General features: G+C 49.5%; 1 protein-coding gene across 1 annotated transcript in view; it reads left to right on the top strand.

Annotated features, from left to right (window-relative positions):
• Positions 1-15,569, top strand: part of PEMT (phosphatidylethanolamine N-methyltransferase) — a 66,142-nt gene that overhangs the window by 28,456 nt on the left and 22,117 nt on the right. The window contains exons 3-4 of the mRNA XM_056866423.1: positions 395-510; positions 14,848-14,993. Coding sequence (XP_056722401.1) covers positions 395-510; positions 14,848-14,993 — 262 coding nt within the window. The remainder of the gene's footprint in view (positions 1-394; positions 511-14,847; positions 14,994-15,569) is intronic.

Below are 15,569 nucleotides of genomic sequence, written 5' to 3'. Positions count from 1 at the left end.
CAGGGCTACTAGTCAAAATGGATACTAGTCATGATGCATGCCTCCAGGATCAGAGAAGCATGCCCATTATATTAGGTGCTGAGGAACACAGGCACGATGGTGCTGCTGAAGCCGTCTTGCTTGTGGGCTTCCTAGAGGCACCTGGTTGGCCGCTGTGTGAACAGGCGGCTGGACTTGATGGGCCTGGGCCTGATCCAGTATAGCCTTTCTTATGTTTTTATGGGGGATCCGAACCTCTAATATCACAGATATTAGAGACCGATGCTCCAACCACTACGCCACGCTGTTGTTTTTCTTGTATCCGAACTGGGAAGCTGACTGTGCGGGCAGTTTGGGGTGCTGGACCTGCCCCGCTTCTGATACCTGTTTGTTTGGTTTCCATTTGTTCAATCAGGTAGCCAGATGGGAGCACAGAACCCGGTCTCTGACGCACCTCTTCCGTTCCCCGTACACCGCCTGCTACTCCCTTGGAGCCGTCATCTTGCTGCTTAATTTCCTGCGGAGTCACTGGTAAGGAACGCCATTCCAGCAATCCCATACTCTGGCCAGCTGACTCGGGCGGCAAGTGGTTTTTGGAAGCGCCCCCTGCATTTTCCTACACTTTTTATTTATCTGTTTCAAGGTAATCTGGAAGAGCCCTGACCTGGATGGCCCAGACTAGCCCGATCTTGTCAGATCTCAAAAGCTAAGCAGGGTCAGCCCTGGTTAGCATTTGGATGGAGGACCATCAAGGAAGTCCTGGGTGGTTACACAGAGGCAGGCAATGGCAAACCACCTCTGATGGTCTCTTGCCTTGACCTGGATGGCCCAGGTTAGCCCAATCTCATCAGATCTTGGAAGCTAAACACGGCCAGTACTTGAATGGGAGACCACAAAGGAAATCCAGAGTTGCTACGCAGGGGTAGCCAATGGCAAACCGCCCAGCGTGGTGTAGTGGTTAAGAGCGGTGGGTTTGGAGCGGTAGAGTCTGATCTGGAGAACCGGGTTGGATTCCCCACTCCTCCACATGAGCGGCGGAGGCTAATCTGGTGAACTGGATTGGTTTCCCCTCTGCCACACATGAAGCCAGCTGGGTGACCTTGGGCGAGTCACACTCTCTCAGCCCCACCTGCCTCACAGGCTGTCTGTTGTGGGAGGGGAAGGGAAGGTGGTTGTACGCTAGTTTGATTCTCCCTTAAAGGGCAAAGTCAGCAACATGGAAGAGGGCAGTGCATAACTTTTCCAAATGAATCATCTGGGATGTAACGGAAGAAGATACCCAGGGCCCAAACTGACTTAAGAGGACTATGTGGCAAAAGGACTGTTTCATGGAGTCGTTGTGGAACAGGGGGAGCCGCCTTCTATGAATCCCTTTAGTGAATTATCCAGAATCCTTTATTATATTAGCAAAACTCTTCAGATGGAGGCAACAGCTGGTGGGCATTATATATATATTTCTCTTGCTCTTTTGCTTCCATTCCTTCAGTCTGTGATTTCATCCCTCCTACAGTTGGGATGAAACCCAGCACGGTCTAGAGGTTAAGAGGGGCAGACTAACCTGGAAAACCTGGTCCGATCCCGCTCCTCCACACAATGCCTGCTGGGCGACCTTTCGCCAGTCACAGTTCTCTCTGAACACTCTCCGCCCACACGGAGGCGGACGATGGCCAACCGAACATCATCCTTCTCCTGTAAGGATGAGAGGCGGGGGAGAAGAGGGGAAAAAACCCCTCCCCCTTGTATATTGTTGAGGAGTTACAGTATTTGCCATTTGCAGAAGCCGTGAGGATTATCCGGAGCACTTAAGCATACTGGTTGCTTCAACTCCCTTATCGCCGATGTGACAAGATAACCCCTTTTCCCCCTCCCGTTTGCTAGCGAGTAATCCGGTATGAATGATGCACCGTACATCATGGTAATGTGTCCTTAGATGTTCCTAGTGCAGCCAAGGTAACCGCAACCGAGTTGGTCTCTGGGTAGTTCTCTCTGGCTCGTGGCTGGCCAAGGCAGGGCAGTTGGTTGTCATCGAAAGCATGCTTTATCCAGAGGCCCGCTTTCCTCCCTGCCAGTTGAACCTCATGACAATCCTGCGGGGTAGGCTAGGCAGAGAAAGCAGGAGTCACTTGAGCTTGGCCAGACAGATTGATTGCAGAATGCGGGGGGGGGGGGGTGGTGGTGTTCGAATCCAGGTCTCTTGGTGTAACACTCTAACCGCTATGTCAAACTGCCTCGGCTACCACTCAAGCCAGGTGTTTGAGGCAAGGCATGGCCAGGTCTAAAACACGAGCCCGGGTTTGTTTGCAGGCATCTATGCCATTGTGTGTGTGTGTTAAGTGCCGTCAAGTCGCTTCCGACCCATGGCGACCCTATGAATGAAAGTCCTCCAAAATGTCCTATCTTTGACAGCCTTGCTCAGATCTTGCAAATTGAAGGCTGTGGCTTCCTTTGTTGAGTCAATCCATCTCTTGTTGGGTCTTCCTCTTTTCCTGCTTCGCTCAACTTTTATTTTTTTTATTTTTGCATTAGCTTTCATTTCATTTGCATTTGTGTTGGTCATCCTTTCACGTCATTTTCATTACTCTAATGAATGTAACAAATGGGGCTTTGTTGGTTCTTTCCCCCCATTTGTTTGGAAATGAACGCACAGCTTCTTTTACAAGGTCTGGTTGGCTTTGATTATTAGATTATTGGGGGAAATTTTCAGTATTAGTTTCCTGTCTCCTGACGTCTGCTGGTTTTTCTCTTTGGTTGCAAGACCTATCAGACTTTGCTGGTTGGAAAGCGCAGGTATCAGTTTTGCGCCCACTTCCTCCAACCTCTTTGAACTCTCTAAACCTGATAGGCAGCAATAAAATGAATGACATTCATTTGGTTTTTCCTTGTCTCTTTAATAGTTCTACTCATTTTCACTAACCTGACAAATGTATGAAGCAGGAATTGGAGGGGGGTTAATTTTTTAATAAATCTGGAAACAAATGCACATCCCCAGTATGTATGCTGTGATTCCACGTGACTGCAGAAACCGAGTACAGATTCCCCTTCCAGAGAATCTCATATTTAGTTACATTCTAGCTAAATATATGGTGCTTGAATGCCAAAAATTAAGATTTTGATTAGTTGGTAGTGGGATTTTGCATTGCTGTTTGCCTCTTTCTGACAGAGCGGTTCCTTGGCGGAACAGGCTTCCTCAGGAGGTGGTGGGTTCTCCGTCTTTGGAGGATTTTAAGCAGAGGCTAGATGGCCATCTGTCAGCAAGGCTGATTCTGTGAACTTAGGCAGATTGTGCAAGGGAGGGCAGGAAGGGTTGCGTCAGTGTTTGGCTCTTGTGGCCCTTTCTTGCATGCCCATGGTAATGCTGATCGCCACTTTGGGGTCAGGAAGGAATTTTCCTCCTGGTCAGATTGGCCAGGGGTCCTGGAGGTTTTTTGCCTTCCTCTGGGCACAGTGCAGGTGCCACTGGGGGAAAGATAGTTCATAGAATCATAGAGTTGGAAGGTACCACTGGGGTCATCTAGTCCAACCCCCTGCACAATGCAGGAAATTCACACCTCCCCCCCACCCCCAATGACCCCCTACTCCATGTCCAGAAGATGGCCAAGGTGCCCTCCCTCTCATGATCTGCCTAAGGTCATAGAATCAGCTTTGCTGACTGTTGTGAGTTTCCTACGCTGTGCAGGGGGTTGGACTAGATGACCCCGGAGGTCCCTTCTAGCTCTGTGTTTCTATGTTGCTGTTGGCATGGAACGCCCCACCATTGTTTGCCAAAGAAAGATCTTTTTGTGTGGTTGCTTAAGAATAAATCTGTAAAATAGGCAAATGGGGCAGAGGTTATAGGAACGTGTTTTGTTTGCATGTTTTTCACTGTTTGCAGAATTAAGCTATTCTGGGTTGCGGAACTGGAAATCCCATAGCACGTAATAGCCTGAGCCATCCAGGTCAGGGCAAGAGACAGAGGTGGTTTGCCGTTGCCTGCCTGCGTAGCAACCCTGGACTTCCTTGGTGGTCTCCCATCCGAGTGCTACCCAGGCCCGACTTGGCTTCGCTTCCGAGATCTGGCGGGATCAAGCCAGCCTGGGCCATCCAGGTCAGGCCCGCCGGAGATGCCGGGGATGAAAACGGAGGCTCTCTCGCTGAGCTGCATCCTCTCCCCGAGACAGGTTTCACACACACATCCCGTCCACATTTGATGAATTGCCACGAGGCACAGAAATTTTGGGAGGAGAACTGCCCGGCGTTTTCATCTTTATCCCCCACCCACCCACCCACCCACCCCAAAAAAGCGGTTACGACATTTTCCTATCTGAACTCCAGATAGCAGAGATGGTGATTATGATCACAATTGGTAACCGGAGAGGTCTGAGCTTGGGTGGCTTATGCAATCGGGAGATAAGTTGGGTTGGAGGTGTGCGGGGAGGGGGCGGGTTTATCCACGGCTTTCGGGAACGTTCAATAAGTCCCAGTTTTGGTTTCCTGATGTAAACAGAGGCCGGTAGAGAGAGGAAGGGCAGGACTCTGTTGACAAAGCTCCCCCCGCATCTGCTTGTGAACCCTATAGGTCGTAGCAAAGGGCCGAAACCGCCCACACTGCTAGGTCAACGGAGCAGGTAATCCGTGGGAAAGCCCGGGTCTTTGAGTTTCTTTCTGGGTGTTACGGTGACCTGCCCTTCCTTTCTAAGCACAACTTGCGGGACAGAGAGAACGTTCTTTGCAAAGGTCTGTTTCGACAGGCAGCCGCTTGAATCGGCTTCCCGCGGAGCCGGATGATTGGGTTTAGCGGAGTCGGCCGTGAGTACCGTGACCAGCAGCGGCTCCCCAGGGTCTCCGGTGAAGCTCTTGCTAAGCCATCTCCTACCTGATCCTTTTAACTGTAGGTTAAGGGGAGACATGATCTATAAAATTATGCATGGTACGGAGGGAGTGGACAGGGAGAAGCCTTTATCCCTCTCTCGTAATGCCAGAGCGCAGGGGTCATCTGCTGAAGCTGGAGAGCGAGAGGTCCAAAACAGATAAAAGGAAGTACTTCTTCACACAACGCAGAGTTAAATTGTGGAACTCCCTGCCCCAGGATGTGGAGACGGCTGCCAACTTGGAAGGCTTGAAGAGAGGAGTGGGCATGTTCGTGGAGGATGGGGCTATCCATGGCTGCTAGTCAAAATGGATCCTAGTCATGATGAATGCCTGTTCTCTGCAGCATCAGAGGCGCATGTCTGATCCAGCAGGGCTTTTCTTATGGGGGCCAACCGAGAGCCTTACCAAAAAGGTTTACAGGCTGCAAACCAGGTGGAAGGCAGAAGCGGCGGCTTCCAGACGACAGGAGAGCCAGAGCGGTGTAGTGGATAGCGTGCCGGCCTAGGATCTGGGAGGCCCAGGTTCGAATCCCCACTGCCATGGATGCTCGCTGGGTGACCTCGGGCCAATCATAAGCTCTCTCCGCTTGACCTACCTCACAGGAGAATAAAATGGATGAGAGGAGTGCGGTGTTAGTTGTTTTGTTGAGGAGAAAGACTGGTATAAATTAAGTAAACTGAAGCTATTGTACTTTGATCGTTTTATGAGAAGCAAAAGTCACTGGAAAAGACAACCACACTAGGAAAAGTTGAAGGCAGCAGGAACCATAGAATCATAGAGTTGGAAGGGGCCGTAGAGGCCATCTAGTCCAACCCCCTGCTCAGTGCAGGATCTGCCTACAGCATCCCTGACAAGTGTTTGTCTCGCCTCTGCTTAAAGACTGCCAGCGAAGGGGAGCTCACCACCTCCCTAGGTAGCCGATTCCACTGTCGAACAGCTCTTACTATAAAGAAACTTTTTCCTAATGTCCAGCAGGTACCTTTCTTTAAACCCATTCTTGCGAGTCCTTTCCTCTACTGCCAACAGGAACAGCTCCTTGCTCTCCTCTAAGTGACAGCCCTTCAAAAACTTAGAGAGCTATCGTGTCCCCCCTCCACCTCCTCTTCTCCAGGCCAAACATTCCCAGGTCCCGCAGCCGTTCCTCGTAGGGCTTGATCATCCGGGCCCCGGATCATCCTCGTCGCTCTCCTCTGCACCCGCTCGATTCTGCACAGGACTGACCAATGCAATGTACAGCAGAACTATGACACCTTGCAATTTGGAAAAGAAGGAGGCCCAACACGAGATGGATGGACTCCATCAAGGAAGCCGCGGCCTCCAGTTTGCAAGACCTGAGCGAGGCAGTTATCCGTAGGACTTTCTGGAGGATGTTAACTCATAGGGCCGCTGTAAGTCAGAAGCGACTTGACGGCGCTCAACACACACACCCAAGTCTGGAAGGTGATACATAAGTCAATTCAAGACGTTCTTCAAATACATTTTGAACTAAATCTGAAATTTATGCTACCGGGGATTATTCCAACACAAATAATTCCAGTTCTTTTCTTTTTTTTTTAAATAAATATTTTTATTGATTTTCAATAATAAATAGGGGTACAGAAGGGGAAAAAAGGAAAAGGGGAAAAAAGCATCCAGTTCAAAGAGAATTATTTTTATACGCAACCACCGCGGCGAGAATACTGTATGCATCATACTGGGAAAAGATCCCAACGAAAAATGAATGGATTCAAAAAGTGTTTGATTTCGCCTCAATGGCAAAATTAACTTGTTTGATAAAGAAACAACCACTAGATGATTTTTGGGGAAAATGGCCATCTTTCTATGATAAATACACATAAGGATATAATGAAACATCTATATTAACTGGTCTATGAGATTACTAATCAAATCTAGAAATGTTTTTTTTTAATGGCAGAAAGTTATAGGCGCGATTGTGATAAAGTTATAGTGTATATTAGTTTAAGCTTTGATAAGTCATTATTTTCGTTTTTACGAGCGCATAATATGTTAAATGGCATCGAGTGTATCGAATGCACTTGGTCACGGAAACCAATTTGTTTGCTTCCCCCTTCCCCACTTCCCTTTTTATTCTGCATCCTAAAAACCCAATAAAAATTTTATTTAAAAAAAACAAAGAAAACACACCCACCCAAGTGTTAAGGCGACCGTCAGAATAAAAGGTAATTGTTGCTGTGACAGATCTGGGGTAAATGAAGATCCGAAGGCCGAGCGAAAGTGTTTTGTCGCGGTAAGCATTACACATTGACCCAGATACGGCATAAACGCCGCTTGTTAGATGAGCAACGCCATTATTCAGCTCTGTAGGGGAAGAAGCCGGGGGTCTCGGAGCTTGGGGAAGGGTCCGGAAAGGCGGAAGCGATCTTTTCCAATGCCAAACCTTGGCCTTACGCAACAGCCTTGAGACGTACGGAGAGCCGCCAGGAAACAATCACTTTCCCGGGTCTTCCCAGATAATAGGACCGTTTGCCGATGGCCCAGTTTATACTGAGAGGGGCGGGGAGTTGAGCCTGCTCCGCAGACCACAGGTGTCGGACAGCTTGTATTATTTTTGGTATTTATACCCCCACTTTTCTCACCCCCCAAATTGGGAACCCACCCAAAGCAGCTTACGACGTCGTCCTCCCTTCCATTTTCTGCTCCGAACAACAACCCTGCGTGGTAGGTTTGGCTGGCAGAGAGAGGGAGAGAGAGGGATTGGCCCAATGGATCACCTGGCGAGCTTCTGCAGAGCGAGGATTCGAACCTGGGTCTTCCCGATCCTAGTCCAACACTGGAACCCCTTCGTCGCTGGGCTCTTTTACCTCTGGAAGAAGGCGGTTAAGGGGAGACATGAGAATTATGCGTGGGGAGACATGCGTGGGGATTAAGGGGAGACATTATAAAATTATGCGTGGTTTGGACAGGGTTCCCCCCCTCTCTCGTAATACCAGAACCTGCGGGGTCATCTGCTGAAGCTGGAGGGTGAGAGATTCAGAACAGGGAAAGGGAAGCCTTTCTTCACACGACGCAGAGTTCAACGGTGGAACTCCCTGCCCCAGGAGGTGGGGATGGCTGCCAACTTGGAAGGCTCGAAGAGGGGAGTGGACATGTTCGTGGAGGAGAGGGCTATCCGTGGCTACTAGTCCAAAGGGAAACTAGTCATGATGCATACCTATTCTCTCCAGGATCAGAGGAGCATGCCCATTATTTTAGGTGCTGTGAAACATAGGCAGAAATAAAATAGGCCTTTTTCATTTGTTATGCATGGAGGTTGCCAGCTCTGTGTTGGGGAATACCTGGAGATTTAGGGGGCGGGGCCTGAGGAGGGCGGGGTTTGGGGCGGGGAGGAACTTCAATGCCATAGAGTCCAATGGCCACAGCGGCCATTTTTCTCCAGGGGAACCGATCTCTATCGGCTGGAGATCAGTTGGGATAGCAGGAGATCTCCCGCTAGTACCTGGAGGTTTGGAAATTAGTACAGGAGCGAAGTTACTATTAAACAAAGTGCAAAACTTTATAACCAGCTACGTGCGATGACATACAATGTAGGACAATATATACAAAAGGACCTACAACACTAGTTTACAAATATTCATATTCTCAATTGTCCCAAAGCTGAGTACAAAAATTCTTCTTATGCAGATAATAATCATGTAGTATGATGGATGCCACTAGCAATGGAGGATCGCTAGCAACAATTGAGAATATGAATATTTGCAAACTAGTGTTGTAGGTCCTTTTGTATATATTGTCCTACATTGTATGTCATTGCATGTAGCTTGTTATAAAGTTTTGCACTTTGTTTAATAGTAACTTCGCTCCTGTACTAATTTCCAAATCTCTTGATCTATGTACAGTGGTGTCTAATTTTCTCCTCCAGTACCTGGAGGTTGGCAACCCTAGGTGGGTTTTTTGCACGAGTTTAACTGACTGGGGAAGAATGATACTTGCGTCACGCCATGTTGCTGACGAAATCTTCCGGGTCTGGCCCGCTGATCCGACAAACTAGGCACCACTCTTGGTGAAACCGTGGACTGTCTTTATCATCATGTGTTTTATCTCTCCTTTTTTCCCCTTTTACCCCCCAACTTCAGCAAGAGCCCTTTGCAGGCCACTGGATAAATCTGCCAACCGATCATACTGGATTGTGTTTGGGTACATATTTAAAGGGGGAGATGTGGGCACGGGGCTTCCATTTTTAGCGGCAGCTGTGTGTTCCTTGTAACTTCTATCTTTCGGCTTTTATGCGCGCACGCATGAACGCTGCCCGCGTTGCGCACCGCACTGCAGGAACCGGTCCCCAAGCAGGCGACGTGTACTGAATTGCCCCTCGATTTTCCTCCCCTTGCCGGGATCCTTTGACGGACAGCGCTACGAATCGAACCGGGTCTCCCGCGGGCCAGGCGCGTGTCTTCGGCTGCGACGCAGCCCACGTTTCATCACCCTTGAAAGTTGCCCGAGCGCTTCTTGCCAGCCAAGAGTGGCCGGTCCCTAAGGTGTCAAGACAGACAGCAAATGCCTGTCTCTGCCAGGTGAAATAACGTCTTTTTTTTTTTTTAAGGGCACCCACCTGTCGAAGCTGGCAAAGTTTATTTACCAGTTTCGGGCGGGGAGAGGTACCGCGTGGGTTCATGCAAATAGAAACTCTGTTTAGAAAGCAGTGAATTGTTACTCCAGGAGAAGAGGGTCCATTAGCATCCACAAACACTTTCCCTCTTGGCCGTAGCCAGGTGATGTGGATGGGGGGGGGGGATGCTGACGAAGGTCCCGTTTTGTTTGCGAGAGAACCGAGGCATGAACGGGCGAGGGGGTGAAGAGGATCTCTGTGTTTTTTCCGCCGCTACGCCAACTTCGCATGGGATCTGGCGGCTGGTTAATTGCTTGGGTTGATTAATTTTTTTGGGGGGGGGTGAAAAAGAAATGATTAAAAATGGACTTTCCTTTGAGCGATGAGTTGGTCGCTTTTCGTCCTCCGCCAAAAATGTTCACTTTCTTCCTTTGAAATCTCATAAATATGAGAAATCTTCTGAGAAATCTCTCATGAGAAATCTTATCAGAAATCTCATAAATATCTCATAATCTCATAAAATCTCATAAATCTCATAATCTCATAATCTCATAAAATCTCATAAATATGAGATTAATTAATAAATAAATAAATATGAGATTAATAAATAAAACACTTATTTCAGTTTTATCGGGGAAACGGAAGCTGGTCAATTAAAATTTCTCGTAATGTCAGGCGGGGAGTTGTTGTAGGTTTGGGTATGCTGTGCGGTCCTGGTCGGATAGGCGACATTCGGCGTAGTTTAAAAGCTGCAGTTCGTACCGCGGTAAGTCGTTTTAGTCATTTTGGCCAACCTTACAGGGTCATCGTAAGAATCGATGTCTGTGCTTTTTGAACCCTTTAAATGTGCGACCGATGCTGACTGGTCGTTTCATTGGCGAGCGGCCAGAGCTGTCGTGACGACAGGGTCAGATTAAGACTTGGAAGTCCCAGGTTCGATTCTCTACTCGGCCACAAAGCCCATGGGGTGACTCTCAGCCTAGCCTCCTTCACAGGGTTGCTGTGCGGATAAAACAGAGAAGAGAACCACCTTAAGCTCCACGGGAGAAGTGTGGGATAAAACTAGTGTGAGATAAAACTAGTCGGGAAAATAGCGGATGGTGGAAACACGAGAAGGGTGGTCAGTTTGGGCGGGGATACCAGTTTTGTACCAGGGATTGTAAGCTTGTTTGATTCTTCTCTAAGTGGTAGGCATATAAAAACCAACTCTCCTTCTCCTCCTAATGCCATTTGCCACAATTCCAGCGATATACTCCAAAACCAAACTGGCAAGACAAAAATGAGATGTGAGCTTGACACCGTTGGGATTGTTCCCGCTCCTGGTTAGGCGTTCACTGGCTTGTGACATAACCCGGCCAGATGTTCGCACAGGTGGTTAAAGATAAAATTCAGACCTTTTCCCGGAACGGGTCTTTGCACGGTTCGTTCCTCCTGTCCCGCCTCCAAATTTCTAATTTTAGGCTTTATCTGTGGGGGGGAAAAAACATTTCAACCTGTGCCTTGTGCACATGAGCTATGTAAAATATTTAATATTGCAAAGGTGGAGCGCGTGGGCAGTGGAAAGAACGAGAGAATGGGAGGAGGTCTTTCTCAATGCATGTTTGGGTGCCCAAGCAGTACATTTTTGGGTCCTATAATTGGAAATCAGGGATGTGCCAGCGGATCTGGCTGTGCTGAGGTGCTCGGGGGTCCATGGCTGTTTTTTTTTTAGCACTGAAGGGTAATTTGTAGCCGTAACTGTCTGTCAAGGCCAGGGGTCCACGAGATGGTGCAGAGGAGAGCAACCAACATGATAAGGAAGGCTAGAGCAACTGCCCTATGAGGAATGGTTAAAACACTTAGGGATAAGTCTGGGATTGCCAGGAGTTCTGTGTTGCTGTGTGTTCTTCTTCACTCGTCATAGCGCAGCATCATGGGCTTTGTAGTTTTAAGGCTGCCTTTGGTCACCAAACCTAAAAAAGGATATTGCAGAGCTTGAGAAGGTACAGAAAAGAGCAACCAAAATGATCAGGGGGTGGGAGCAACTGCCCTGTGAGGAGCGGTTAAAACGCTTAGGGGCTGTTGAGCTTGGAAAGAAGGCGGTTAAGGGGAGACACGAGAGAGGGCTATAAAATGATGCACGGTGTGGAGAGAGTGGACAGGGAGGAGCTTTTCTCCCTCTCTCGTAATACCAGAACCCGCGGGGTCATCTGCTGAAGCTGGAGGGCGAGAGATTCGAAACCGATAAAAGGAAGCCTTTCTTCGCACAACGCAGAGTTAAACTGTGGGACTCCCTGCCCCAGGATGGGGTGATGGCTGCCGACTTGGAAGGCTTGAAGAGGGGAGTGGACCTGTTCATGGAGGAGAGGGGTATTCATGGCTACTAGTTAAAATGGATACTGGTCCTGATGCGACCTATTCTCTCCAGGATCAGCATGCCGAATATATTACATGCTGGGGAACACAGGCAGGACAATGCTGCTGCAGTCGCCTTGCTTGTGGGCTTCCTAAAGGCACCTGGTTGGCCACCGTGTGAACAGACCGCTGGACCTGATGGGCCTCAGTCTGATCCAGCAGGGCTTTTCTGATGTTCTTATGTTCCCCACCACTGATCAGCCGGCTGGCGTGAAAACCCGCCAGCCGCAAGGGAGAGGCCTCGGTCAGGATCACCGGTGGCGCGGTCCCATCACTCCACCAGTCGCACGGGATCTTCTGGGATCTGAGCAAAACCTCTACGGTAAAAACTGCGTCCGCCATAGAGTTTTTGCCCAGATACCAGAAGCAATGTCATAAGCGAGGCCGGCCTGGTCCCCTCCTCGCTTCTGGTAAGCCCTCCACCCGACTGGTTGCCGTGGGGGGGGGGAACCTGGTAACACTAGTCATAGGTCTGTACAGGAGCATTTGGCAGCCACCTGGTTAAAACTTGGGAAGACAAAAAAAAAAATAAGCTATGAAAGTCAGATATTGGCAAAAGCCTCTGAAGAAGTCTTTGTGGGATCCTGCATGGCTGGGGGAGGGTTGGGGTCACTGGGGATGTGGGGGGAGGTAATTGTTAGTTTCCTGCATTGGGCAGGGGGTTGGACTAGATGACCCTGGTGGTCCCTTCCAACTCTATGATTCTGTGATTCTATGATTCTTTGGTTTGATTAGAAAATGAAGAAAAGTGGGAGGCAACCTCTCTCGGGAAGGGTGGCTGTAGGGTGGGATGAACACATGAAGCTGCCTTCTACTGAATGAGACCCTTGGTCCATCAAAGTCGGTATCATCTGCTCAGACTGGCAGCAGCTCTCCAGGGTCTCAGGCGGAGGTCTTTCACATCACCTACCTGCCCCAGTCCCTTTAACTGGAGATGCCGGGGATTGAACCCGGGCCCTTCTGCATGCCAGGCAGAGGCTCTACCACTGAGTCACAGCCCCTCCCCTATGCTCATGGGGACCCCAGGCAACTGCTCAGTGTGCCCATGTGTTAAAACAGCCCTGACCAAGCCTCCCAAATGGTATAGTGGTTAGGAGCGGTGGTTTGGAGCTGTGGGCTCTGATCTGGAGAACCGGGTTGGATTCCTCACTCCTCCACATGAGCGGCGGGGGCTAATCTGGTGAGCCAGGAGATGACGGGGATTGAACCTGGGACCTTCTGCATGCCAAGCAGAGGCGCTACCACTGAGCCGCAGCCCCTCCAGGCAATAGCGTTACGCCGGTTGCCGCAACTATTTGACGCCGGTTGCTTCCAAATCTCCGCAGTGCCACGGCGGCAATGCCTTTCCCCCTTCTCCACGTCCTTTGGCACGGGCAGAAATGAGGGATAAGCTAGCAGCAAGCACAAAGTCTCTGGAAACCACTCCCCCCCCCCAGCACATGCAAGAGAAGGGCCGCGCTCGCAGCTGCGGGAGGGTGATTATCTGCAATTATCCTGTTTGTGCATCATGTTCCCCGTTCACAAACACAGGGATCTCTTTAATCGGGAGGATGCCGATCGGGATCATGTTTGCCTTTTGCGTACGCGGGTTGGCTTAATTGCACGAAATTGCGCACGCTTAATTATTGCGCATGCTTAATTATTGCTCCTCCCCCCCTAATGGAGCCAGCAATAATTCTGAGCCTGCCTGTTAGGAATGCTTGGTTGCCACAAAGAACCGTCTCTGTTACGTTTACATCCCACTGTTCCTCTGAGGAGTTCAGGGGAGATCTGCGACTTTTCCCTCCCCATGTTGTCAAAGAGACTCACCCAAGGTCACCCAGTGAGAATTTCTGGGGTAGTTTCAACCAGGATAGGTCTCCCGTATCCTAGTCTGCCCTGACCTGGATGGCCCAGGCTAGCCTGATCTCGTCAGATCTCAGAAGCTAAGCAGGGTTGGCCCTGGTTAGTATTTGGATGGGAGACCACCAAGGAAGTCCAGGGTTGCTGTGCAGAGGAAGGTACTGGCAAACCACCTCTGTTAGTCTCTTGCCTTGAAAACCCCATAAGGGGTTGCCATAAGTCTGCTGCGACTTGACGACACTCCACGCACACACACACACATCCTAGTCTAGCCTGGTGGACTCTGATCTGGAGATCCGGGTTTGATTCCCCCACTCCTCCGCATGAGCGGCGGACGCCGATCTGGAGGACCGGATTGGTTTCCTCACTCCTCCACATGAAGCCAGCTGGGTGGCCTTGGGCTAGTCACAGCTCTCTCAGCCCCACTTACCTCACAGGGTGACTGGGGTGGGGTGGGGAAGGGTAGGTGGTTGTAAGCTGGTTTGATTCTTCCTTAGGTGGTAGAGAAAGTCAGCATATAAAAATCAACTCTTCTCCTTCATCTTCTTCTGGTCTCTAACTCTTCTCCTTCATCTTCTTCTGATCTCTAACTCTTCTCCTTCATCTTCTTCTGGTCTCTAACTCTTCTCCTTCATCTTCTTCTGGTCTCTAACTCTTCTCCTTCATCTTCTTCTGGTCTCTAACTCTTCTCCTTCATCTTCTTCTGATCTCTGACTCTTCTCCTTCATCTTCTTCTGGTCTCTAACTCTTCTCCTTCATCTTCTTCTGGTCTCTAACTCTTCTCCTTCATCTTCTTCTGGTCTCTAACTCTTCTCCTTCATCTTCTTCTGGTCCCTATTGGCTGGAGATCAGTTGTAATCCCAGAGATCTCCAGCTACTGCCTGGAGGTTGGCAGCACCTGGAAATACCGGGAAATTTGGGGGTGGGGCTGAGGAGGGCAGGGTTTGGGGATGGGAGGGTCCTCTCAGGATCTATTGCCATGGAATCCCCTTCCAAATGGACCATTTCCTCTAGGGGAATCAGTTGTAATAGTGGGGGATCTCCAGCCACCCCCTTGAGGTTGGCAACCCATCTTGTTATGCAGAATGCATCATTTACAGGCAAGTCCCTAAGTGTGTCCCTCAACCCTTTGGTTTCTGGCTGCATTTTGTTTAACTCTGCACCTTTGAAGGGGGGGATCTATCAAATGGAGTCACTCTCTTTCCCTTTCCTCGTAGTTTTGCGGAAGCGATGAAGAGCCAGCCCAAACTGCAAGTTCTGGACTCCCTCCCTGGCTACTATGCCGGAGCCGGACTGGTGGCAATAGGCGTTGTGTTCGTTCTCTCCAGTTTCCTCGCTCTGGGCTTTGTCGGAACGTTTTTGGGTAAGTCTCAAGTTGGACGTGAATTTCTTCTGTAACAGGAAGGGGCAGAAGACTTCCAGGGCTGGTGTTTTCTTTAGGGGACCATCATCCAGTGCGACAGAGATCAATACTTGTAACCTAGATGAATTTCCTTGTTTAGAGGGCAGAAGTACTGATACCTCACCAAGAGTATCGTGTTCAGTTTTGGGCGCCGCAATTTAAGAAGGATGTAGACAAGCTGGAACGTGTCCAGAGGAGGGCAACAAAGATGGTGAGGGGTCTGGAGACCAAGTCCTATGAGGAAAGGTTGAAGGAGCTGGGTATATTTAGCCTGGAGAGGAGAAGACTGAGAGGGGACACGATAACCATCTTCATGTACTTGAAGGGCTGTCATAGAGAGGAGGGTGCCGAGTTGTTTTCTGTTGCCCCAGAAGGTCGGACCAGAACCAACGGGTTGAAATTAAATCAGAAGGGTTTCTATCTAGACATTAGGAAGAATTTTCTAACCATTAGAGCAGTTCCTCAGTGGAACAGACTTCCTCGGGAGGTGGTGAGCTCTCCTTCCCTGGAGGTTTTTAAGCAGAGGCTAGATGGCCA

Source organism: Euleptes europaea, chromosome 21 (assembly GCF_029931775.1).
Source record: "Euleptes europaea isolate rEulEur1 chromosome 21, rEulEur1.hap1, whole genome shotgun sequence".
Lineage (NCBI taxonomy): Eukaryota > Metazoa > Chordata > Lepidosauria > Squamata > Sphaerodactylidae > Euleptes > Euleptes europaea.
This window is presented reverse-complemented; position numbering and strand designations above follow the sequence as displayed.